The 26,952-nt window shown below is 47.3% G+C and overlaps 1 protein-coding gene across 1 annotated transcript in view; it reads left to right on the forward strand.

Annotated features, from left to right (window-relative positions):
- Positions 1-23,321, forward strand: part of slc23a3 (solute carrier family 23 member 3) — a 100,718-nt gene extending 77,397 nt beyond the window's left edge. The window contains exon 12 of the mRNA XM_069930556.1: positions 22,934-23,321. Coding sequence (XP_069786657.1) covers positions 22,934-23,241 — 308 coding nt within the window. The 3' untranslated portion in view covers positions 23,242-23,321. The remainder of the gene's footprint in view (positions 1-22,933) is intronic.
- The last annotated feature ends 3,631 nt before the right edge of the window (positions 23,322-26,952 follow it).

Genomic DNA, 26,952 nt, shown 5'->3' on the forward strand with positions numbered 1-26,952 from the left:
TTTATCTTGACCTATCATTTTCCAGATGTTCCCCCATGCTTCCCCCTCACCTCTGCCTCCATAGATGGTGCCTGACCCACAGAGTTCCTCTAGCAACTTCCTTCCATTGGGATGTTGCTGGAGGCGGAGTGTTTCAGTTTTGTGGAGAGATGGGATGGGCTGGATTTGTGTTCCTTGGAGCAAGAAGGCCAAGGATTGCCTGACAGAGGCGTACAAAATGCTGTGAGGCTTCAGTAGAGTGGGCAATTAGAAGTGTTTCCCCCCCCCCCCCCCGGCAGAGGCATCTAAGACCAGAGGGCATGGGTTTAAGATAAAGAGCAAGAGGGGATCTGAAGCAGACTTTTACTCCGAGAGGATGGTTGAAATCTGGGTCACACTATCAGAGGGGCTGATGGAGGCATAGATATTGAAGAGATATCTAGGGACAACCCTTGAATCACCAAGGACACAGGAGAGACATTTAGGATTGACAACACTTCTTAGTCTGAGTTGGTTTAGATGTGATTGATCTGCGATGATCTAAATCTTAACGATGTGAATAAATTTGTCTTTGATCCTCGTTTAGACTGTTTGAGTATCACCTTGCCAAATAAGGAAATGGACTAGACTCTGTACAGTGGCGATGTGACAGGATATGCTCGTAAAGTGAGGGGGAAAGGTTAAAAGAGATGCACAGAACATTTTTACAGATGACATGGTTGGCGCAACGCGGGGTTCGAATCCCACGCTGTCTGTAAGGAGTTTGTACGTTCTCCCCGTGTCTGCGTGGGTTTTCCTCGGGGCCTTCTATTTCCTCCCACCGTTCAGAATTGGGTGTAAGTTGGGCGGCACGGACTCCTGGGGCGAAATGGCCTGTTACCGTGCTGCATGTCTAAATTTAAATTAAAAAATTAAATTAGAGTGTTTGGTGCCTGGAAGAGTGGTGGAAGCAGATACAATAGTAGCCCTTCAGAGGTTTCTAGATAGACATATGAATACACAGGGAATAGAGTGTGATCCACTGCTGCAGCAGTGAACAGACACAAAACTTGAGAAAGTCTGTCCAACAGGCTTTATTCACTTAAAAGTCTCTGCTACAGTGGTAGCTGTACTGGTGACTCCCAAGTGACTGGCTCGGGAGGGGCCGGCTCAGGATTATATCCCGGGCGGTTGATTGACAGCTGGCTGGGTGGAGTTAGGTCTATTCAGGTCGGCTGATTGACAGCCGGCCAGGTGTGGTCTGTCCTCCGGTGGTTTTCCTGCAGGTACAGAGGTCGCCCCCTGCAGTCGGCTAGAGGCGTATCACCACATAGAGGTGCAGGCAGCGGAGTTTTACTTTAATTTGGGTGCATGTTTAGCACAGACATTTGTGAATCAAAGGGCCTGTTCCAATGCAGTTCCAGTTCTATGCTCTGGTTACATTAATGCCACCTGAAGTGGTAAATGCCGGCTCAATTTTAACATTTAAGAAACATTTGGCTGGGTAAATGGATGGGAGGGACATGGGGGGGTGCAGGCCAACAGGATGAGCCAGAATAACAGTTTGGCATGAACTAGATGGGCCGAAGGATCTGTTTCCACACTGTAGTATTCTATGGTTCCATTAGAAGTGCAGGATTGTGTCTGCGAGGAAGGGAAGGACAGCCTCTGTGCCTCTTTCCTTGGGAAGTGAGGGCTGAAGGATCAGCAGACGTGGTTTTCAGGGTGAGGAAGGATTTTGACGGGATGGAGGAGCATGGAGAAATGGCAGATGGTGTGTCGGCCTCACAGTTCCAGAGACACAGGTTTAATCCTGACCTTGGGTGCTGACTGGGCTCTGTCTCCACATCTTCTACGTGACCACGAACATTTTTGTCGGAGACCTAGTCAGACATCTCGGAAGCAGGCCTGTTGGCCCACCGAGCCTGCAAGATGCTAGGCACCCATTTTGCACTCACTCCGTTCCGTCCTCTCATCCCCATCAACTCCCAAGTTGTAGAGCTCGTCGAAAGAACCAAAGACGTTGATCCAAACCAAGGCTTTTATTAGCAAAAGACAGGAGCTCTTCACAGGTGACTGACCAGTCCGGAATGATCCGACCTGGCTAGGGACACAACCCTTTAAGGCCCAGACAGTAGGCGTGGCTTAGCTCCCAGCCAATCGCTGTAAGCACAGTCATTACATACTCTAGATACTGTAACTCTATACATTGGTGATAGGTCTGTACTATCACACAAGTGCTATCCTTCACCTGCATCCTTGGAGTGATTCACAGTGGCCGATGAACTCCGTGACCCGTTCATCTTGTCATGAGGAGACGATGCAGACCCAGCGCTGGCTGAGTCAGCGACTGAACTGGGGCCACTGGAGGTGGGAGGCAATATCCGTACCATCTGCGCCACCTTGCTGCCTCTTTGGATCTGCCTTCCTCCCACATTCTTCTGCGGCTCAGACACACAGGTCCTGGCAGAGCCTTGCAAGTCTTCTCTGCACCTTAGAGGAAGGCGGGTGTTGAGCTGCAAAGGATGCAGAGAATATCTGCAAGGATACTGCCAGGACTTGGAGAGCCTGAGCTACAGGGAGAGGATGTGCAGACGGGGGCTTTATTCCTTGGAGCACAGGAGGCTGAGAGATTATCTCACGGAGGTGGAGAAAATCATAGGACTAGATCGGTGGATGCTGAGACACAGAATCAGGGTTATTGTCATAAACGTGGGTCATGAAATTTGTTGTTTTATGCAGAACCAGGTGCAAAATTACTATAAAATTACAATTCCATAAATACAAGATTAAAAAACAAATAGTGTAAAAAAAAAGAGGTTGTGTCTGTGGTTCGTTGTCCGTTCTGATGGCAGAGGGGAAGAAGCTGTTTTTGTAACATTGAGGGTGTGGCATCAGGTAGCAGTGAGAAGAGGGCATGACCTGGGTGGTGGGGGGTCTTCGACGATAGAAGCTTCTCTCTTGAGACACCGCCTCTTGTAGATGTCCTCGATGGAGTGGACTGGTGCCTGTGAGGGCGCTGGCTGACCTTACAACCCTCTATAGCCTTTTCCTGTTCTGTGCCATACTAGACAGTGATGCAACCAGTCAGAATCCTCTCCACCGGGAGAAATTTGCAAAAGTCTTAGGTGGCGTAACAAATCTTCTCAAGCTCCTAATGACATATAGACGCTGATGTGCCCTCTTCATAATTGCATCAACATTATAGTCTCAGGATAGGCCTACTGAGATGTTGGCACAGAGAAGAGGGATTGGTAACCAGAGGACATAGGTTTAAGGCAGTGGTTCGCAACCTTTTTTCCCCCTTTCACATCCCACCTTAAGTAATCCCTTACTAACCACAGAGCATCTATGCCACAGGTGCTCTGTAGTTAGTGAGGGATTACATAAAGTGGTATGTGTGGTGGGCTGAGGTAACAGCGAGCAAGCACAAAACTCGAAAGACTGCACAACAGGCTTTATTCAGGTAAAAGTCTCAACACCAGTTTATGCTTTGGTGGCTCCCGTGTGACTGGCTCAGGAAGGGCCGGCTCAGATCTATATTCAAGTCAGCTGATTGACTGCCAGCCAGGTGGAGTCAGCCCTTAGGTGGTCTTCCTGCAGCTACAGAGATCGCCCCCTTCAGTCGGCTGGTGGTCGTAAAACAAAGACTGAGAACCAGATGCCATAGATCCTCTGTGGTTAGTAAGGGATTACTTAAGGTGGAATGTGAATGGAAAAAGAAGGTTCAGAACCAGTGGTTTAGAGAGAAACGGGCCGAATTCAGGCAGGTAAAACTAGTGTGGATTGGTCATTTTGGTCGGAATGAGCTGTTTCCATGCTGTATCCCAAAAACACACTAGTAGCTTAATTAGTTCCTGCAAGTCACCCCTTTAGTGCAGGTTAATGGTTTTAAAAAAGAATGAACGGGGAGTTGATGGAAGCATATGGGAGAATAGATTGCAAGCCGAATGGGAGAGGGGCTCAGGGACGAATGGATTTGCAGCTCTGGGATCCAGCCTGGACCTGATCAGCTGAACGACCTCCTCCTGTGGCATTGTCAAGGCCAAGAAAGAGATACAGCAAACGAACAGGTGCTTTAGCCCCTCAAGTCCAGGCCAAACAATAACTACCCATTAACGCTAATCCTTCATTGATCCTATTTTATATATCTCCCATTCTCATCATTTGCCCCCAATTCTAGCCCCCTCACCTACACACTGGGGATAATTGGCAGTGCCCCACTAACCTGCATATCTTTGGGGATGTGGGAAGAAACCAAGGCACCTGAGGAGGGTGGGGGTGAACCCCCCCCCCCCCCCCCCACCACTGCCATCACAGGGAAGAATCTTCAGACTCCACACAGACAGTGCAGGGCTCACCATTGCGGCACCAGTTTCCCTCTTGTGGGAAAGAACATGACAAAAAGGCCATCAGTATGACCTTACATTATGGACAGCACGATTGGCATACTGGTTGGCGCAATGCCTTTACAGCGCCAGCGATCGGGACCAGGGTTCAAATCCCGCGCTGTTTGTAAGGAGTTTGTACGTTCCCGGGGGCTCCGGTTTCCGCCCACCATACAAAATGTACCGGGAGTGTAGGTTAATGAGGTGTAAATTGGGCGGCACGGGCTCGTGGGCTGAAATGGCCTGTTACCGTGCTGAACGTCTAAATTTTTTTAAAAGTTAAAAAATTTAAATTTAAACTTGGGAGGCCTGAGTGGAACATAAACACTGGGCAAGGGCTGGTTTAACACACAGCCTGTTTTGTGGCAATATATCCCACATTATCCATTAGATTTCGTGCAAACTTCTAAATTAAATTTAACATTTTAAATTTTATTTACAGCATGGTAGAAGTTGATTTCGACCATTTGCACTCATGCAGGAAATTAGACCTAAATTAACCTACAACACCCTCGCGGTTTGGAGGGTGGGAGGAAGCCAGAATACCTGAAGAAAACACAAGCAGATATGGGCAGAACGTATAAATTCCTTATAGACAGCGCATTCAAACCCCTGTTGCTGGTTATAGCGTTGCGCTAACCCGTATTGCCCAACATTATTCTTTAAATTTAACACAGCAATGCAAACTTCCATAATTCCCACTTTAACCATTAGATTTACTGCAGCAATACAAAATCCCATACTTAGCACCACACATCTCCGATTGAATTTTTACTTCATTATTCTTTGAGAGGTCTGCGACCAATCATCAGATTTCAGATTTATTGTCAGAGTACATACCGTATATTGCGGCAAATAAGTCGACCAGTGTATAAGTTACCCCCCCTTTTCAGCCTCACTTTATGGGTTTTACGTTACATCTGGCATATGTCGACCCCAACTTTCTGGCTGCCTGAGGTGCCCAGTCGACCAGCCTAGAAGTCAACCGCCAAAGCTCGTGATGCCTGAGATGGGCCATTGACCGGCATATACGTCAACCCCCATAGATTGAGTGGATTGATCAGCTGGGCTTTGGCTGGAAGTTATTGTAATCACGGAGGGTCCATCGATGCAACGCAGCACGCAATGAAAATATGAAGCGAGGTTTAATTTGGAAATGGTCAAGAAAACCAACACCTGTACTGCAGCAAGAAACTTGGATGTGCATGGGAAGTTGGTCAGAGATTGGAGGAAGAAGGCAGAGACTTCGGTTAAAAAGGAAAAGTTTGTTGAGAAAAGAAATCACTCATTGGCCAGAGTTGGAAAACCACATTGCAGAATGGGTACGTGAACAGATTGCCACATAGACACCCAAAATAAAATAAGAACATTTGCACTGCAGTGGGCCAAGTCGCACCCAGAACTCAGTGATGTTTTGAGGCTACAGTCGGCTGGTGCAATCATTCCACGAAAAGGAAAAATCTGGTATTACCACAAAAACAAAAATTGCTCAGAAACTACCAAAAGATCTTGATCATAAAGTTGTACGTTTTCACCAGTTTATTATATGTAACTGGCAGAAACACCAGTTTGCCTTGGCAAATATTGGAAACATGGGCAAAATCTCCATGAATTTTGACACGAGCAGTGGAATGGAAAGGTGTTAAAACTGTGCAGGCCATGAAAGGACCAGGTTTACCATGATGTTATCGTGCATGGCCGATGGAACAAAGTTAAGACCTGTGGTAATCTTCAAAAGCAGAAAATGGAATTCCCTGCAGGTATTTTTGTACATTTTCATGAAACAGGATGGATGGATGGATGAAAATTGTGTAAAACTACGGATAGACAATGTGTGGAACAAGCGGCCAGACGGTTTACACAACGAACAGACCTTGCTGGTCTGGGATATGTTTCGTAGCCACTTAACTGAGAACACTAAAGGTAGATTAGCACTACATAATACTTACATGGTGGTTATCCCGGGTGGTTTGACATCAATATCACAATCTCTTGATGTCTGCTTGAACAAGCCATTCAAAGACCATGTGTGCAAGGATATTCAGTGCAGAAAAATTCTTTACAAAAGGTGCTGTGTAACTTTGTGCTGAAGGCATGGGACAAAGTTAGAGACTGATAAAATCGTTGACCATTTGATGGTAATGGAAGAAGCTTTATTGTGGGACAGTGACGATGAAGCTGAAGCCGTCTCATCAGATACAGACTGGGAGCCATATGTTTAAACAGCGAGAGTGTGGATGTACTTTCCGCCACCTTTGCTCAGACGATGATAGTGAGAGCGGTTTTGAACATTTCTAACTGTGTTGTTTTCAATAAAAACCTCAATGAAAATCTGTCGCAGTGGGATTTTTTGGGGGTTTTTCAAGGGTCGACTTATACACTGGATCATCGCAAATAGGATTTTGAGCTGAATTTCAGGTCCAGCATGTAAGTCGACCCTCATTTTTGGAGAGTTTTTTGGATTTCATGACTTATACGCCAAAATATATGGTGCGTGGCATCACATGCAACCCTAAGATCCCTTTTTCTGTAGGCGAAGCAGAATTACCACTTTTTGGTGGTGCAGAAAAAATCTACACAGCGTATGCACGTAAACAAATAAAGAACTATAAACAGGTAACAAATGTAAACAAACTGACTGTGCAAAACAGAGAGAATAAAAGAAAATCAATAAAGTGCTAAAATAAGAGTCCTCAAATGAGTCCCTGATTGAGTTTGTCATTGAGGAGTCTGATGGTGGAGGGGTAGCAGCTGTTCCTCAACCTGGTGGGTGCGAGTCTTGTGGCACCTTGTGGTATGACTGAGAGCCTTCAAGACCAGAGAGAGTACAACATGCTTTTATTCAGTAAGATTAACACACAATAGTCTTTGAACTGAACTGGGGTTTTGGCAGGGATCCAGGGTTTAGAAACATAGAAACATAGAAGATAGGAGCAGGAGTAGGTCATTCGACCCTTCGAGCCTGCTCCGCCATTCAACGAGATCATGGCTGATCTTAAAGTTCAGTACCCCGTCCCCGCCTTCTCTCCATAACCTTTAATACCCTTATACTGAAGAAATAGATCTAATTCCCTCTTAAATAGATTTAATGAACCTGCCTCTACTGCCCTCTGTGGCAATGAATTCCACAGATTCACCACCCTCTGGGTAAAGAAATTCCCCCTCATCTCGGTCCTAAATGGTTTGCCTATTATCCTCAAACCATGGCTCCGGGTTCTGGATTTTCCCATCCTTGGAAACATCCCAACTGCATCCATTCTGTCCAGTCCTGCCAGAATTTTATAGGTCTCTATGAGATCCCCTCTCAATCTTCTAAACTCCAGCGAGTACAATCCCAATTTGCGCAATCTTTCCTCATAAGTCATTCCTGCCATTCCAGGTATCAGCCTGGTGAATTGCCTCTGCACTCCCTCCATTGCAAGAACATCCTTCCTTATATCAGGAAATGCAGGGGTGGAGTCAGGGGAGGAGCCAGTCCTTAGGACATCCCATCAGTAGTAAATTCCCAGTTCATTACACACCTACGCCTCTTTCCTGATAGCAGCAGTGAGAACAGAGCGTGCGCTGGGTGGTGTGGATCCTTGATGATTGCTGCTGCTCTCCGAAGGCAGCATTCCCCATAAATGTTCTCAATGGTGGGGAGAGTTTTGCCTGTGATGTCCTGGGCTGAGTCCACTACCTTTTGCAGGGCTTTATGCTCAGAGGTATTGGTGTTCCTGTAGCAGACCATGGTGCTTTGCAGATACATCCACCTTAGGTCATATAAAACAACAGACTTGAGGTGGGTTGCAAACATGCAGAGGCCAAAGTGAGGTGAACTTGCTTTTCTCAACTGAGTTGCTGCCTGACTAGATCAGGGAGAGAAGGTTGAATAATTGAGGGGAATTGAGCATAATCTTGAATGAAAATTGCAGGAGTGTTGTGAAATTGGAGCAGATCAGGGATGTCCAAGCCAAGTGAGTTAAAGTTGCAAGAATCACCTTCAAGTCAAGTTTATTGCCATCCGATTGCACAAGTACAACCCAACCCAATGGTCCTCGGTACCCAACCCAATGTCCTCAGTACCCAACCCAATGGTCCTCGGTGCCCAACCCCAATATCCTCAGTACCCAACCCAATGGTCCTCGATACCCAACCCAATGGTCCTCAGTGCACAACCAGACTAACAGTACCTCAATCCTGACCATCACCCACTGGTCTCCCATGCTCTAATCTTCTTCCGCTCTTCGCCTTGCCATTAATGTAAGGAAGTCCATCTCTTCAAGCCTACTGCATGGAACCCTCCCTCTCTCGGTCCCTGTGTGTGCTTCTTATAAATGATTTGTTGTTGCCCGTCACACTCTCTAGGAGGATCCCTGATGTCCAGTGTCTCACGTTGCGAAGGGATTGAAGGCTGGCAGTGGTCAGCGTGGGCTCGAGGGTTTCTTTCACACAGGGGGCAGAGGAGTGAGGATGCTGATTTTCAAGACTTTTCTCTTTCCTTCCTTCAGTCCAGGAAGGTGAGAAAGGGCACAGACCAAGTTTTCCAAACTTCCAGGCAAGAGAGATTTAGGTTTTGCACCAAGACTCGAGAGACTGGTATTTATTTCCCCCCCCACCACAACATCAAGTCACGCAGCATCTGTAGGAAGGGTGACAGGGTGACTGACATTTTGGGCCTGAGCCCTTCATAAAGGTACAAATGAAAAGCAGCCAAACATCAAAATAAAAAGAGGAGGGGAGAGAGAAAGGGGCAGTGGAGAACCATAGGCTGAGGCAGGAGGTTGTAGGTAGATATGGGTGGGAGGGTAAAAGAGAAAAGACTTGGAAGTGATAGGGAGGGGTTAGCTCTCTTAATGGAGAGGAAAGCTGGAGGAAGGCAGACAGAGGGACAAGGAAGAGAGAGACCCAGGGCAATGATTTAATGGAGACCGGAGAAGTTGATGTTAATGCTGTCTGGTTGGAGAGTGCCCGGAGAGAATATTCTCCTTAGAGCTTGCAAGGGGATCTGATTAAGATCAGTAGAGTCATGAAGGTAGAGACAGTCCATGTAGGGACTCCTCCCACTGGTGGACTTGTCAAGAACCAGGGGGCAGAGATTGAAGGTGACTGGCAAAAGATTCAGAAAGCGAGATGAGGGATGATTTTGGAGGCAAGGTGCTGCTGAGCTCTGTCGTCAATGGTCTGAGGCATGCTGATTGTGGACGGAGATCTAATTGTAACATTCAGAAGGAGCTGGATAACTATCTACAAGGAATAATGTGTGGAACTGGGACGTGATGGCAGGAGAGGTGCACAAGATGGACTCAGCTCTCACAAAGAGGCAGTATGGATTTGACGGGCCCCTTCCCACGTTCAAACTATTTTGTGCTTAACCCATTCTTTAAAAAAGTTTTTAAAACAATTCAGCGTCATGGAAAGTAATCAGGATGTGGTTGGGTTTGCTGCATCTGCCTGTGTTACTGAAGGCAGGTTTGCTGTCCTTCCCTCATCTGGCCTACAGATGCCTCCAGTCCCATACCAGCACAGCTGACTTGTAAATACTCCCTGCTTCAACGGAGCAAACACTCACGTGGAACAGGCTGTCGATGCCACTGACATCAACAGCCCTGGACTGAATCGTCATCTGTTTCCAAAAGCATTCAGAAAATCCGTAGAGCCAACCATTTGGCCCACATCCCTTTCTCGTCCTTGTCCCTTTCGAAATGTCCTTTACATATTTTAATTGTATCTGGCTCCTCTGCAGCTTGATCTCTGCATGAAAAGTTGCCCCATAGGTCACTTATTCTCAACCCTGTGCCTTCTAGTTCTTGATTCTCCTACCCGAGTTCATTGCCCAGGCCCTAGGTTCTTTTACATTCGTTCCTTGAGCAAGTAGTTCAACTGGGCAGATGGTCTACTCATGCTCCCATTTCTCATGTTTCTACAAAAATATTTTTTCAGCAAAAATGTGATGGCTGCATTGGATAGAATGGGTTGAAAGGGATACAGGCCAAACCCAGGCAGATGGGGCGAGTGTAGTTGGAACATTTTGACAGCATAGGTCGATTGGGCCAAAGGGCCTCTTTCTACACCATATGACTCAACGAAAAGTCCCATTCCCCCCTCCTCCTTTCTAAACATGGCTTTTGTCCAGGGACTTTATATGGCATCTACACCAGCCTGTAAGCAGTTGCGCTCCTTGGAATAAACCTGCCTCCAGCATTTAATTAGGAGTGTCTACATGTGCTGGAGGCCCACCTAGTCTCAGGCAGACCGGAGGGTTCTCTGCTTTGGTAGTTCTACCTATTCCAGGTGTTATGGAAGAACGTCTGCAGACAGCACGGTTGAAGTAAAGGCTGGAGAAGGATGCATAATCAACATTTCGGGCTTGAGCCCTTCATCAAGGTAACAAGGTCCTGGTGTTGTAGAAGATGGGCCTGGCTTCGTTGCCATGGACAAGTCCATTCGGTGTGCAGGGGAAAGTCTCTGCCAAGAAACGCCTTTGATTACGTCAATCACTCTGTAGAGGCGGTGGACAGTGTTAATTGTTCTCCCAGGATTTCGCCAAGGTCATGTAGAGTTATATAGCATGAAACAGCCCCTTCAAGCTCAAGATCCGGATTCGTTTATGGTCATGTACTTAAAACATAAAATTTGTTAACGTGATCGCCGGAAGGCCATACAAAGAGGCACCACTAGCACCCCCATCCATTTAGAGACACCGAGTGTCCATGGATTCGCCTCCAGAAACCTCTGCATCAGCATTGCCTCTTGTCTGTTCCAGAGGTGACCTCGAGCTTCCGGTTCCCAGGCCCGGATGCAATCAGGAGGCTGTCAGCACCTGAGGCTCTTTGGGAGCCCTGCTCTTCATCGGAGCCCTCAATCTTGGTCCCAACCCCTGGATCTCACAAGCTGGTCTCCAGCAGCCCGCAACCTGGAGTGAGTCCTTCAGCTGCTGAGCACCTTGCTGGTCTGCTGCTGTGGTCTCCTTACCTGTCAGATCCTCTCCCAGACTTCTCCTTCTCAGTTAGGGGGGGTGCAGGGAGGGGGAGGGGTGGGGTCATTTCTCTTGCTCTGGTGCCCTACTTGTGGTCTGCTGCCATTCATGAGTACTGCAATGTAAAACAAGACCCTCCAGACTTCAGGTCAATCATTGAGAAGACCTTATAATGGGCTATCTTGTTGACCACGTCAGCTATTCTAGGTAGGGGATAGGCGTCCAGCTGGGTGTACTGGTTGATGGTCTGGTTATAGTCAATTACCATCCTCAGTTTGCTGCCCCCTTACCACCAGGTCCTGGGCTCTCCAGGGGCTGGTGCTGGGCTCTATGATACCTTCTTCCAGAAGCCGTCTCACTTCTGCCTTAATGAAGGCCCTGTTGGCCATGCAATAGCGCCTGCTCTTGGCAGCTATGGGCTTGCAATCTGACGTAAGGTTGGGTGGGAGAGGCCACAGGTGGATTGGGGACTGTCGCTGGGCTATGTGCTGTGGAATGTGAGTGAGGGGAGGGACCAGCCGAAGGAAAGGGTAAGGCTTTGGAGGTGGCACTGGAAGTCCAGCCGTAAGAGGACTGGGACACAGAGCTGGGGCATGACCAGGAGCCTGAACCCTTGGTATGTCCCCCCCTCCCCACTTTCAAATCTACTGAGCTGTGGTCCTGGGCTGGAAAAGTGATGGAAAAGTTTGTGGGATAGATTTTGAGCTTTAGTGTCCAGTCCACATTTGGGTGAACAAAGCTCTCAGTACTACCGCTATTGAACAGGCATTTTGTTACCTTCCCATTGACAGCGATGTCCATCATTGAGTGCCCAAGTCCATGGGGAATGTCCCTTTTTAAGGTGGTGGACACTAGGATCATCTCTGGATCCGAGTTGCTGCTCCCCTAATGGATGAGGCGAGTAGCAGCCAGTGGCTTCCTTCCAGGGCATGGGCTGCATTGGGTGGGTGATCGGGTATGCGCCCATGTTGACCACATTGTCCCTTCAATGTGGTACATGCATTGCGGCAGTTAGGGCTCGGCTGGCCTAAGATGGCAGTGTCCAGTGGATGTACATGGTGTTGGTATGGTCAGGCGACCCAACTGACAGAAAAGCTGGAGGTGACATCATCTGAGAGAGCGGAAGTGACATCTTCGGTGCAGCCGGAGGTTGTCCAGAGGAAGATGGTGGCGCCCAGGGTGAGCACTGCAGAGGTGCAGGTCGATGGCTGGGCCAGAAGTGACGTCGGCGGTGAGGGTGAATGGTGGGGTCAGTAATGGCGTCACCCAGTCCTCGGACGTTGCGGTGTTCGGGAGGGCACCCAGCTGATTGTGGAGGGTCACAGCGCTCCCAATGGGCCTTAGCGAGGAGGCCTTTCTTTCTGCATTGGGAGCAATGCGAGTTCCTTGCCGGGCAGTCTTTGCAGGATCATTGTCTGACCCACATCGGGATCCGCAGTACTTACATGGGTGAGCTGTGTTGGTGGCTGCGATCATCTCCTCCATGTAGGGCCCTTCGGTGATGGCGGTCATTTGCATCAGCCAGGCCGGAGGTTGGGCGAGTCGGGCATCAAAGGCCTCTACATGATGAGCTGCAGCCTCCAGGGAGTGGACCTCCTCTATTGTCCTGGTAAGTGAGGCAATGTTTTCCTCCAGCAGCTTCTGTCGGGCCCTCCTCGAGCACAGCCCTCGCACGCAGGCACCCCAGATCAGTCACTCTACTGCCCCTTTGGTCACCCCAGTTTCAGCCAGGCATGTGTGGGCTAACTCACGTAGGGTCGCCAGATAGGCATCTGCTGTCTCACCTGATGCTGAGCAGGTACCTGACGTAGACCACATTTGACAAGGGCTTGTACATGCTTTCCAGGATGGCCATCGCAGGTTCGTAGTCCGTACAGTCCTTGATGGCCAGGAAAGCTCATTGGCCCAGCCTGGTGCGGAGCACCATGAACCGGTTCTGGTTGGTGTTGATCACCCCAACCTGTGTTAGGATGATCGCCCCAATCATGTGCTTCCAAATTTCAAAGTGTGCCTGGGCATCCAGGTGTTGGAGGTCGATCTCCAAGCTTGGCTCACATTTTCGGGACCGGTGCTTCTCCACAAACAAGTCCGACCTGCTGGTCGAGCAAGAGCTCTTCCTCCACGCCAACTAGAACTATGCCTACATCAGTACTCCAGTGAGTGTGAGGACACCATCTTGACCAGGGATCTGGCACCAGCAGGGGCCCCACCCCACCAGCTTCACAACTACCTGGCCCATCCTCCCCTCCATGGGTATCCTTGGTCCACCCAGGATCCGGGGGCCAACCTCCTCCTACTGCCCCTCCAGAGAGCCCCATTCCTAGCGGACCACACCCACCCAGCCACCCGTCGCAGACAGATGTACAGATAGACACCTCGCTGCCCCCACACCGATGCCTGCCACTGCTACACTGGGCCCAGCCAATCCTCAGGCACAACCACTCCCTCGCTGACCTTTGACTAGGAGCCAACCCTGCGACTATCCCAGAGACTCCGATGGCTGACAGACCGCCTGAATCTGTAAATATCACCTGACACCGTTTTACACACCCAGGACAATTTTAGAAGGGGGTGAATGTGGTGATATGACCACTAGCCGACTGCAGGGGGCGATCTCTGTACCTGCAGGAAGTCCACCTAAGGGCTGACTCCACCTGACCGGCTGTCAATCAGCCAACATGTATATAAACCTGAGTCGGTCCCTCCTCCGCCAGTCACACGGGGAGACGTCAAGGCTTGAACTGAAATAAAGCCTGTTGTACAGTCTTTTGAGTTTTGTGCTTGCTCGCTGTTACCTCAGCGCACCACATAAGCTTCATGTCTGAATTGAACTAACGAACTGGTTCATATCCCTCAGAGGCATGTGCTAAAGGTTGCTCGCCAACACCCCGCCCCCCCAGCTACTTTCAAAGCCTTGCGTGCTCTGCTGGCTTCTAATCTTTCACAGGAACCTGCCCACTGTCAACAGGGGTGGCTCTGATCCTTATCAACCTTCAGCACCTGGACTGACCTGCCGATGAGTCATTCTGGGCACTAATCAGCGGTGGGGCGGGGGGGGGGGGGGGGGTGACTTGTTTGCATGTGAAAAGTTAATCATCGCCTGGGTGCTCCAGGTGAACTCTTTACGGTGAGCTGAGTGTTCAGCATCTGTGGGGCGGTGGTTGGGAAGGGGGAACGAGGGTAGGGTTTTGGCGGAAGCAGGTGACCGAAAGAAAGCAGGAAGCCTACCACCTAAAGGCTTGGTTACAAAAGAGGAGTGAAGAGGAAGTTGGAAACAGGAGCACAAATCGATAGAGCCAAAATCAATAAAACCAACAAGAACGATTTTTTTTGTTTAGTACCTTCTCCTTTCACCTCAAACTATTTTACAATGAGTGAAGGATTTTGAACTGGGCTCACTGATGTATGAAGGAAATGCAGTAGCCAAGGTGTGTGTGTGTGTGTGTGTGTGTGTGTGTGTGTGTGTGTGTGTGTGTGTGTGTGTGTGTGTGTGTGTGTGTGTGTGTGTGTGCGTGTGCGTGTGTGTGAAGGAAATATCTCTCACACAGCAATAGCGACTAGAGAATTAAACAATATGAAATTAAGTGTTGTGAAGAGGGTTTGAGGAGAGAGAGGCGTCAGTGGATAGGAGGAGAAAGAGTGATCAGGGTGCTCAATTTGGATGAGCATCTGATGGTGTTGAATGGTGCAATCTTTTTCTATGTTTCAATACCCCCTTTTTCCCACTGGCATCCCAGCTGATTGGCTGGGACAGGAAGCCCCTTGTGCCGTTTCCACTGGGCCACCCTTAACTGGGACACTGACCACTTTTCCACTGAAACACACTCATCCCCAGGGATGGGAATGTTCTACCTTCAACTGGAGATGGGTGGCTTTCAGTTGTCCCTTTTTCCACTGGTTTAATTGGAACGCTGGCGTCAGCAAACACCGGGGTTATTCGTGGGGGCCGAGGTCGTCAATCCTTGGGTGTGAAATGACGTCATTTGACGCCGGCGTGCTGGCTCTTTTCTTTTTCCACTGGGCCCTGTCCCAATTAGTGCCCCATTAATTCCTGGGATAATGGAAAAGGGGCTATTGTTCAATGGTCAAGACATCAGAAAGTTTGAATTATGGAGTCACGGGGTTGTACAGCACAGAGACAAGCCTTTTGGACAGGCCGGATCATGACCAACATTGCACCCATTAAAACCACATTAAGTCTGTGGCTTTTGGTGATTCAAGCACCTGTCTAGACACGGGCTGTGGGAGCCTCTGTCTCCACTACTTCCTCAGGCAGCATAAATTCAGAAACCAATGATTCTTGGTGTGAAAAATAAATCTGCAACTGACCCCCGCTAAATCCCCCCCCTCACCTTAAACCTGTGCCGTCTTGTCCCAGACACCCCCACCATGGGAACAAGCATTTCACTGCCTCCTCGGTCTATCCCCAACATGATTTCACAGCACGATGCAGAAAAGGCACCTTGGATTCCATCTGGACACTCTCCAACCAGACAGCATTAACATCGATTTCTCCAGTTTCCATTTAATCCATTGGTTCACATCCTTTTTCTTTCTACTCTTCTACCACTTTAAGTAATCCCTGTGCCATCGGTGCTCTGTGATGAGTAAGGGATTGCTTAAGGTGGGATGTGGGTGGGAAGGGAAGGTTGAGAATCACTGCTCCAGACCCAATTGTTACTGAAATCTTTTGCTGGAGAAAAATTGTCATCGGCCCATTTCCTTTGGAGTTCTGAAACCGCGCACATAACGAGTCAATGAGGGACGATTAAAACAGATGTTCTCCCCCTTTTTCTTTCCACTCACATCCCACTTTAAGTATTCTCTATGCCATTTGTGCTCTGTAATTAGTAAGGGATTGCTTAAGGTGGGATGTGGGTGGAAAGAAAAATGTTTGAAAACCACTGTTTCAATCATCCCTCATTGACTCGTTATGTGCATGGTTTCAGAACTCCCCAACCATCAGTGTCACAATGACAGGCCCTTCTGGCCCATGAGCCTGCGCCGCCCAAATGCACCCAGGTGACCAATTAATCTTTACTTAACCCCGCTCAACTTTGGAATGTGGGAGGAAACCGGAACAGCTGGAGGAGACCCACATTGTCATGGGGAGAATGCACATTCTCCTTACTGGCAATGTAATAATGTTTGGCTAATCACTGTAGAGTAACTGTGGCTGGTGTTGTAGAACAATCTCATTCATAAGGGAACGGGGTCACCAATCTCATTGGTGTGCTAATTTTGTTACTTAACTCATTAAATTATTTTGAGGACTTTGTCGATTAAATTAATTTTCTTTTTTCTTGAAGTGATTTAAATCTGTAAATGTCTCTGACAATTTTAAAAATAGTGTTAAAAGGTCTTATACAGCCTCTTAGAAAGATGTTAAATTGCTCCTGGGCGAAACTTCAATGTCCGCCTCTTGGGGTCTTTTGCTGAAACAGAGACCACTCCATCTCTCAAGTACAAGGGGCATAGAGGAGGGAAGAAGGATGACACGGTTAGCGTAATGTTGTTCCAGCGCCAGCGATCGGCACCGGAGCTCAAATCCCGCACTGCCCTTAGAGAGTTTGTATGTTCTCCCCGTGTCTGCCTGGGTTTCCCTGACTCCAGTTTCCTCCCACCCGGGAGGGGGGATTGTAGGTTAATTGGGTGTCATTGGGCAGCATGGGCTAGTGGGCCAAAAGGTCCTGTTACCCTGCTGGACGTCTGAAGGATGTAGATACTTTAAAGAGGGTTCAGAGGAGATTTACAAGGATGTTGCCTGGATTGGAGAGCATGTCACATAACGCAGGGACGACCGAGCTTTTCTCTTTGTAGTGATGAAGGATGAGAGGAGACTTAATAGTGGTAAATATGTAAGATTATGAGGTTCCCAGGGCAACAATAGTAAATCCATTTAAGGTTAGTGGAAGAAAGTTTAGGGGAGACGCCAAAGGTAGGTTTTTTTTTAACTCATAGAGTGGTGGGTGCCTGGGACACATGGCCAGGGGTGGAGGTGGAGTCTGGTACAATAGGAACATTCAAAAGATTCTGGGATAGGCACATGGATGTAAGAAAAATAGAGGGCAATGTGCGCAAAGTAGGAAAAAAATTAGATTGTCCTGGAGTAGGTTTACATAGATCGGCACAACATTGTGGGCTGAATGTCCTGTACTGTGCTGAGATGTTCTATAACTCCATATCGAGAAAAGTTTAATTGAGGTGTAATTTGGCCCCACTTATTATTAAATGACTTTAAAGGCACCTCCTTGATCCAAGTTCAAATTCGTGGTCACATTATACCTGGTTCAGCGAGAAGGGTTTCTATTTGGTACAGTTTATGGGCACCGTGATTCATTACTGAGACATTAAAGGGCGATAATTCTTTAATGGGCAGTGAAAACAATGATGGGAGAATTTAAAGGCAAGTGAAAAAGTTGTTAAAGCTGAACAGGAAGAAGAAGGCAGGTCCGTCGTTCTTCATGAAAGCAGCTCACGGGATCGAAGGAGCCTGCAGACAGAGATTTGGACTGCAACAAGGATCCTGGGATGAGTGGGCATGAGTTATAAAGGAGACACTGAACAGGCTGGGGACTTTTCTTCACAGAGTGTGAGAGGCTGAGGGGGTGGTCTTTAGTTTGTCATATCACAAAGGGTATAAGATGTATGAGCAGATGTAGGCCATTCGGCCCGCCAAGTCCGCTCCACCACCCCAGTCAGCCCCAACCCCCCGCCTTCTCCCCATTACCTGTGATACCCTGACTGTTCAGATACCTATCAACCTCTGCCTTACCTGGCCTCCACAGCCGCCCGTGGCAGCAATTTCCATGGGTTCACTACTCTCTGGCTAAAGAAATTCCTCCACATCTCTGTTTTAAATGGGTGCCCTTCAATTATGTCTCTTGTCTTTGACTCCCCTACCATGAGAAACAACATTGCCACATCTTCTCTGACCAGGCCGTTCAACCTTTGAAATGCTTCTTTGAGGTCTCCCCCTTGAGGACTCCAAGGCGTCCAGTCTAAGAGCCATCAAATGTTCCTCATACGCAAGGTGTCATCCTTGTGAATCTTCACTGAACCCTCTCCAAAGGCACCCCATCCTTTCTTAGATAAGGAGCACAAAACTGTACCCTGTACCCCAAGGGAGGCCTGACCAGTGTCTTATAAAGCCTCAACATCACATCACTCCTCCAGATAAGACTACCAACGTTGCATTCATCTTCTTCACCATTGACCCAACCTGGAGGTTCACCTTTAGGGTATCCTGCACGAGGGCTCCCAAAATTCCCTGAATTTTGAATTTTTTGCACATCCATTCATTCTACCAAAGTGCTTGGCCAAACTCTTCCCAACAGTCTATTTCATTTGCCACTTCTTTGCCCACTCTCCTGATCTATCTCAGTCTTTCTGCTTCCGCCTCACTACCTGCCCCTCCACCTATCCTTGTACCACCTGCGCAGGAGGCTGAGGGAAGACATTTAAATGTTTATAATATCACGATAGATAGTTTCCTCGGGCACAAGTATCACATACTGGAGGAAGACCAGATAAAGTGAGTGGGAGGAATTTTAAGGGAGGTGTTGTCCAGGGCAGATATTTTATACACAGAGCGGTAGGTACATACTGGAGGAAGACCAGATAAAGTGAGTGGGAGGAAGTTTAAGGGAGGTGTTGTCCGGGGCAGATATTTTACACATAGAGTGGTAGGTACATTCTAGAGGAAGACCAGATAAAGTGAGTGGGAGGAACTTTAAGGGAGGTGTTATCCAGGGCAGATATTTTACACACAGATCGGTAGGTACCTGGACTGGGCTCCCAGGAGTTTTGTTGGAAGCAGATACAATAGTAGTAATGGGCAATGCGGTTGGTGTAGCGGTTAGCGCAACGATTTTACAGCGCCAGCATTTGGGACCGGGGTTTGAATCCCACGCTGTCTGTAAGGGCTTTGTACGTTCTCTGTGTGTCTGAGTGAGTTTTCCCCGGGGAGGGGGGGTTTCGGTTTCCTCCCACTGTTCAAAATGTACCGGGGTTGTAGGTTAATTGGGTGTAAATTGAGCAGCTCAGACTCGAGATTCAAGATTCAATTTATTGTCATATAATAAAACAGGGTCATATTACATGGTTTTGCTTTTACCCACTATAAGACAGACAGATTTGCCATCGGTAGAAATTGCCCGAAGCACCTCTTACAGTCAGAGAAAGAGAGAAGCAAAAGAGAGTCCCCCAGAGTCACCGAGATGTCCGTAGATCTGATGCTCAAATTAAACTTGGACCTGATAGATATTCCTCCACACCCCTCACATTCAGAAGCCTCTTAAACACCAATTTTAAAAAAAAATAATTTAGACATACAGTACGGTAACAGGCCATTTCGGCACACCAGTCGAAAATGGCGGCACTGTAGTGCTGTGGACACATGGAGAGTGAGGAGTAGAGATACAGCGCTTCTGTGGGGTCCAGGGAGCTTCCAGCGCTTCCACAGCCCCCGCAGCCACACAGAATCCAATCTAAAACATTGGAGACCTGAGCTCCAGATCTGAACTTCCGACAGGGTCAGGAACTCCTCAGCACCCCCTCAGATCCTGGTTCCGATACCCGTTACCCATTTACCAGTTTTGAGCCAGTCTTCACAAGTCCACAGCCCGGTGTGAGTCTCCCGACAGCTGTCTCTGGCAGCTCCAGCAGCCCACTGCATGCGTGGGTCTTTCAGCCTCAGACCCCCTCACTGGTCCGCCACTGTGGTCACCATCCCAGGGGTCATCTCCTCTGCTTCTCTTCCCCGGACAGTGGGGTTGTTCTCCCGATTTTTTGGTGCCCTGCACCAGCCCTTCGCTCCCCTGGAGTCTGCAACTTCTCGTGGCTGCTGCCGATCAGAGGTGCCGCCATCTTGGGTGAAGACCCCGCGGTCACGGATTTTAAATGAAACCACTGTCAGCTCCTTTAATGGCCGTTTAAAGCCTGTGCAGATCTGACAGCAATTAACTGGGCGGTTGGACTCCACGGGAGCGCTGTATCTCCACTCCTCACTCTCCATGTGTCCACACCGCTACAGTGGCTCCAGCAGTGCTGCCATTTTCGACTGGTGTGCCGAAATGGCCTGTTACCGTACTGTATGTCTAAATTAAATTTTTTGTTTAAATTGGTGTTTAAGAGGCTTCTGAATGTGAGAGTTATGGAGGAATATCTATCAGGTCCAAGTTTAATTTGAGCATCATGTTCAGCACAGACATCTTAGACGAATGGGCCTAGTCCTGCACTGTTTTCAGCTTGAAAACCTTAATCAGATTAGTCGAGGTATGAGGTTGGTCTGTGAATCAGCAGAGATTTAATGGGCTGAACGACATCCTTTTTTGTCATAAAGAAAGGTTCCTGCACAGGTTGAAGAAAGCTTATGGTATGCTACCCCTTGGTAGTTGGGGGTTGAATTCAAGACCCATGAGGTAATTTTACACCTCTATAAAACTCTGGTTAGACCACACTGGTGTTCAGTTACAGGAAGGATGTGGAAGCTTTAGACAGGAAGATTTACCAGGATGTTGTCTGGCTTGGAGGCAAGGGCTTTTCTCTTTGGATTGAAGAATCGATGCTCAAGGACGCTCAAAGCAGCTGCGTAGGTTGACTCTGTGATTGAGAAGGCATTCAGTGTATTGGCCTTCATTAATCATGGAATTGAATTCAGGAGCCGGGAGGTAACACTACAGCGAAATAGGACCCTGGTCAGACCCCACGTATACTATGCTCAGTTCCCGTCACCTCACTACCAGAAGGATATGGAAGCCATAGAAAGGGGGCAGAGGAGATTTACCAGGATGTTGCCTGGATTAGGGAGCAGGCCTTATGAAAACATATTGAGTGAACTCAACCTTTTCTCCTTGGAGCGGTGGAGGGTGACCTGATGTAGGTGTTTAAGATGATGAGAGGCATTGATCGTATAGAAAGTCAAAGGCTTTTTCCCAGGGCTGAAATGGTGGCCACAAGAGGACTCGAGTGTCAAGTGCTGGGGAATGGATTCAGAGGAGCTGTCAGGGGTAAGTTTTTTATGCAGAGAGTAGTGAGGGCGTGGAATGGGCTGCCAGCAAAGGGAGTGGAGGCAGATACAATAGGGTCCTCTAAGAGACTTTTGGATAGATACATGGAGGTTAGAAAAATAGAGGACTATGGGTAAGCCTAGTCATTTCTAAGGTCGGGACATTCTCGGCACAACTTTGTGGGCCAAAGGGCCTGTGTTGTGCTGTAACTTTTCTATATTCTATGTCTGCAAGATTATGAGAGGTGTAGAATGAATGAACAGCCAGCACTTTTTTTCCCCTGGGGCGAGTGGAACAAATACCAGAGGTCACCTGGTTAAGGTGAGGGGAGGAAAATTTAGGGAGATGCCAGAGGTAAGCTTGTTTAGACAGAGTGTGGTGGGTGCCTGGAACACATTCCTGGGGGTGGTGGAGGCTGGGTCAATAGGAACATTAAAAAAGTCTCTTAGACAGGTAGGTAGATACAAGAAAAATGGAAGGTTATTGTTGTGAGGTAGAAAGGGTTAGACTGTACACAAGGTTTATATAGGTCAGCACAACATTGGAGGCTGAAGGGCCTGTGCTTTGCTGTAGTGCTCTATGAAACATGGAAAATGATATTCTTGATTTTGATCTGTATGCAGCATGGATGACTTTGCAGGATGAAATCAATCTGAAGGTGAAATCCTGACTACCTTTCCCTGCTCGCCAATCAGTGTGGAGGTCTGCTATTTTAGTGAGTAGGGCAGTGTTGGTGGTCAAACAGATTCAGGCATTGTTGAGTTGGGCTGGGGGGAGGGGGTTGTGAATGGGGTACAGTTAAACCCCTGGTAGGCAGCAACCTATGGGGATTGGTAGATGCCGGATAAGTGTATTTTCTGGTTGCTTGAGATGGCATGTTGGGTAAACTATCAGTGAGGCGCGCCAATATTAAACTTTTGTATTTTTTTACCTATTTGCTTTCTCTGCACTTTTTTTTATTGCTTGGTTGAGACTGCCATATAACCCTATAACAATTACAGTACGGAAACAAACCATCTCGACCCCTCTAATCTGCACCAATTTAAGTGATCTCCTCTCATCCGACCTACCTGCTCCATGTCCATAACCTTCCAAATCCCCTCACATCCATGCACTCATCCAACCTTCTCTTAAATGACAAAATTGACCCTGCTGCAGCCACCTCTTCCAGAAGGTCATTCCACTCAGCCACCACTCTCTGAGTGAAGAACCTCCCTCTCATGTTACTTCTAAACTTTTGCCCCCTAACCCTTAACTCATGACCCCTTGTTCCAATCTCCCCTACCCTCAAGGGGAAGAGCCTATTCACATCTACTCTATCTATCCCCCTCATAATTTTAAATACCTCTATGAAAACTCCCCTCAACCTTCTACGCTCCAATGAATAAAGACCCAGTCTACTCAATCTTACTTTGTATTCCGGATATCAGGGGTTTTTATTATATATTGAGGGAAAACTTCTTCTCAAAGTGAATACAGGGAATTTAATCATTAATAGAGTTATATTAAAGCACTGGCCTATCATCTATGAGATTTGTAAATGCAGTCTGCTTTGTTAGATGTTGAGTAGATCGGAGACACAATTAAACCAAAATTATGCTTTGCCTGTTTAATTTCAGGGACATCAGAGGAGCGAGGTGTGGTGCCAGATTTTCCTGGTTTCCAAATGGGCCAGGAAGATCAACGCAGTCATTCGGCGCAAGGCATAACCACCGTCTACCAGCTTCCCGCCGGTGTGCATGCGCCATTGAAGTATCTGTGCCCCAAATTCTTTCCTTTTCGCAACCTTTACCTGGACTCGGGCCCCACGAGGGAACCCACGCAGGGTGAGGAGACCAAGGACTTGCTCCCATCTCCTGTTCCCCGGCCAAGCCAAGGAGGAGAAAGCGCAGTGAGATCCTCCAAGATTGTTGAAGAGATCCTGTGAATTCCAGATTGACACCGCTGGGACTGAAACACAACAAGGAAACCATTAGACCATTAATATATTGCCCTTTTCTTTGCACGTTAGCTAGGAAGGAATTATTGGGAGATGGGGTGGGGGAGGGGGGTGTCAAAGATCCAGGAAAAAACAAGTGACTGCAAATGCTGGGGTCTCGACCAGTGGTCCTCAACCTTTTTCCCCCACTCAGATACCACCTTAAGTAATCCCCTATACTAACCACAGAGCATACATACCACCTTAAGTAATCTCTTACTAACGGCAGTTTACTTAAAATGGTATGTATGCTCTGTGGTTAGTAGGGGATTACTTAAGGTGGTATGTGAGTGCGGAAGAAAAAGTTTGAGGACCACTGGTCGAGAGCAAATCACAAACCACTGGAAAGACTGTGAGCAGAATGCAATCCTCAATGTTTTAGTTCAAAACTCTGCATCAGGGCAGAGAGAGAGAGAGAGAAGATAGCCAGTAGAATTAAGAATGAGAGGGAAGGTAGCTGGTAGGCTTACTGACTATCTGCCCTCTCCACACTCAGTCCTGCTGCAGGACCTTGATACAAAATATCACCCAATTCCTTCCCCCCACCTTCCCCCCACCACCCCAGTACAGATCCTATTCAACCCACTGAGTTTGTTCTTGCAGTTTTCTAAAGGATCCAGGAATCTAGCCAATTGGTGTTGGAGATGTCATGGGCACTTGGTGTTTCCCAGCTTTTCTCGGAGCAAAACAAATCTCTTTGATGTAGCGCGGGGAAAATTCTGAAGTTACTTTCACTGCTTTTATATGTTATAAAATATATCAAGAGTTAGAATTTTTTTTAAATGGGGGTTTTGTAAACCTTGGCATTATCCAATTTTGTTAACAGGTTATCTGCTTGTGTATCGAACTTTTCATGAAAAATCCAAAGGCGTCTTGGATGATCTGTAGACATGGGGATTTCAAAGGGCAATGAGGGATCCAGGAAGCGTCCAGGATTAAAAATTCGGGTGTGGTTAACAACGGGGAAGAAAATTCTGGGATTCGAGGAGCTGTTAGGTGGGCAGAACAGTGGAAAATGGAATGCAGCCTGGAAAAGTGTAATGGGGAGGTCACATGGATTAATGATTATGGTGGGATTCTCGTCAGTATGGAGGAAAAGTGGTGTCTTTTAGGGCATCTCAACAGATTCCTGAATGGAGCCAGATATGATGGATAAGATATTCCCCAGGGTCCTTGCGTTCATTGGAAAAGAAACAGAATGCAAAAGCAAGGGAAAATAGTGGCTGAAATCGAATAAATCATGTGTTTGGCAATGAGAGGGAAAATGCGTGCACCAAACCTCGGGAATGGGATGAGAAACACTTGAGAGGGTGCAGAAGAAAGTTTGTTTGTGATGACTTTCTGTTTATGGACGATGGCTTCAAATGGGACGGGGAAAGTGGAAGGGAGACCGCCAGAGATGTCAGAAATTGGATGTCATTAGATGCTCTTAAGTAGGGTTCATTTCAGGCAGAATTTCTCTTCTTCAAGGAAGAAGGAGGCACCTTGTTTTATAGTCAATGGAATGAGGGCTTGAAGAACCCTAATCTTCAGTATTATGGGCAAATGCCAGGTAGTGAGATGAGTTGGTTGGAGATTTTTGTAGCTGTAGCAGAACTGATGGGTAGAGTGGCCTCCTTCTCAGTTGGAGATTTGAAACCATCGAGGGACAGGTACAATGAGGAAAAAACCTGTACATCCTCAAACTTCAAGAGGCAGGGGGTAAATTCAGGGAAGGGGAAAGTCTGGGGGGAAAGATGGACGAGGGGCTCCACATGGAAGAGGTGCGAAGGGGATTGGGCAAAAAGGAAGGGAAGAGAGATGGGACTAGAAAACAGGTAAAGGAGAATGAGATAGAGGGAGGCAAGAGAAAAAAATGGTTTGCCGGTCTGGTGAAGTGATTCCTAAGAGGTTTGTCTGGAAGGTAAATGGTTCAAATGGTCCAGCTCCATGCTGCAGACAGAGGCAAAATGATGGGAACTCAGTTAAAGGGCTGAAAGTTTGGCTTCACCTCCCCTTGCATCATTGACCAAGTGCATTAAACTCAGCACACATGGAAGAGCTTGTCACTGGATCCGATATCAATTTTAATTCATTAAATAGAAGAAATCAAAGTACATTTCAAGATTAGTCACAGGAGATTCCAGAATAACATTGGAAGTCAAGATAAAAATATCTCTGTTCTTGAAAATCTTTTAAATTAAAACTTTACAGACTGATAACAGTTTTATATATAATATAATAAAATTCATATTGACAGCCAACTTTTACAATTCTATATTACAATTCACAAGTATAAAAATAAATCTCATAAGTAACACACAAGGCCTGGGGTGTAAATTTATACATTAAACTCAAACATTGCAATTGCGGGAAATATACATATATATTCTTTTCCAAAATCAAATAAAATCAAAGAACTTTTAGGGAGAATTGAGCATTTGAGTAGGGAATATGTGTAAATAGAGATATAAAACTGAACTTTGTGTTGTGTGTGTGTGTGTGATATTTTTTAACAAGGCTTGCACACTTTGTTCAGTCCTGTACTAAGTCATGTGATGCATAACGCAGTCCAGTGCTCAGTCATGAGTTCACACATGCAGTCAGTTGCATGTTTGCTCATGTGTTTGATTACATGATATGCTTGAAAGCTCACATGCAAATTCACATACATGGTCACATTTATCCATGCTGCGCCCAGTCGTGCATTTGGTTCTGTCACATGTTCCGTCTCATGTCCCGTTAAATATCTGGTCACGCATCGTTGGGGAGGAATTCAGAATGAGGCTGAATTCTCCATGGAGTTGCAAGCGCAGTCCTCCATGCTGTCCTCTTTCAATCCTGCGCTCGGTCGTACTTTCAGTCCCATGGTCTGTCTCCAGTTATGATGGAGGTGAGGAGGAGTCAATGGGTTTTCAAGGTAATGAGTGTGATAGATGCTAACACCTCCCATTCTTCTGTGAAGTCCCTTTGTGTCTCTTTCTGGAGCTGGGCCTGACACATGAGAAACCATCTATCAATGATCAGGAAGAAACGGAACCTTGGCAGCGTTTCCTCCTTGTGTTCCCTTCCATATTCAAAGTAACAATCGTTCATGAATCCTTCCACAGGATCCTACATAAAATAGTCACCTTCAGTCAAAATTTGGTCCAAAATAAAGCTGTGGGAATTTCTGTAAGAGAACTAGAGTAAAACCCATTATCCGGTACCTATGGGGAATATTTTGGTTGCTTGAAATTGTGTGTTGCTTCAGTGACAAACTGGCCGTTATTTTAAACATGCGGTTTTCTTGCTGGTTGCTTGAAGATCCCGTTATGCTTGAATTGCGGATAACGGGGATTTTACTGTGCATTTATGAAGCAACTTGTCAGGGTGCTAAAATATTTTGTGGCCAATTCATGTCCCTCCAAGTGCACCATCAACATCCTGATGCAACAAGGTACGGTGGTGAATCTGCACACAGCAAGATCCCACATTGTTGCTTTAGATTGAGGGAGGGAGGTTGACCATCGAATCTCACCGTTTCTGTTTGGCCGATCATTGCCAATGTTCCTTCATGTTTCCCCCAATTGGAAAAACAGGGGCCCCAACCAGGCGGCACATTCAACCATACAGAACTGGTCGACCTACCTGGTGTCATTCTGCGTGGAGACAACTGGTGAGCAAAATCTCCAGGTGTCG

This window comes from Narcine bancroftii, chromosome 4 (genome assembly GCF_036971445.1).
Source record: "Narcine bancroftii isolate sNarBan1 chromosome 4, sNarBan1.hap1, whole genome shotgun sequence".
Classification (NCBI taxonomy): Eukaryota; Metazoa; Chordata; class Chondrichthyes; order Torpediniformes; family Narcinidae; genus Narcine; species Narcine bancroftii.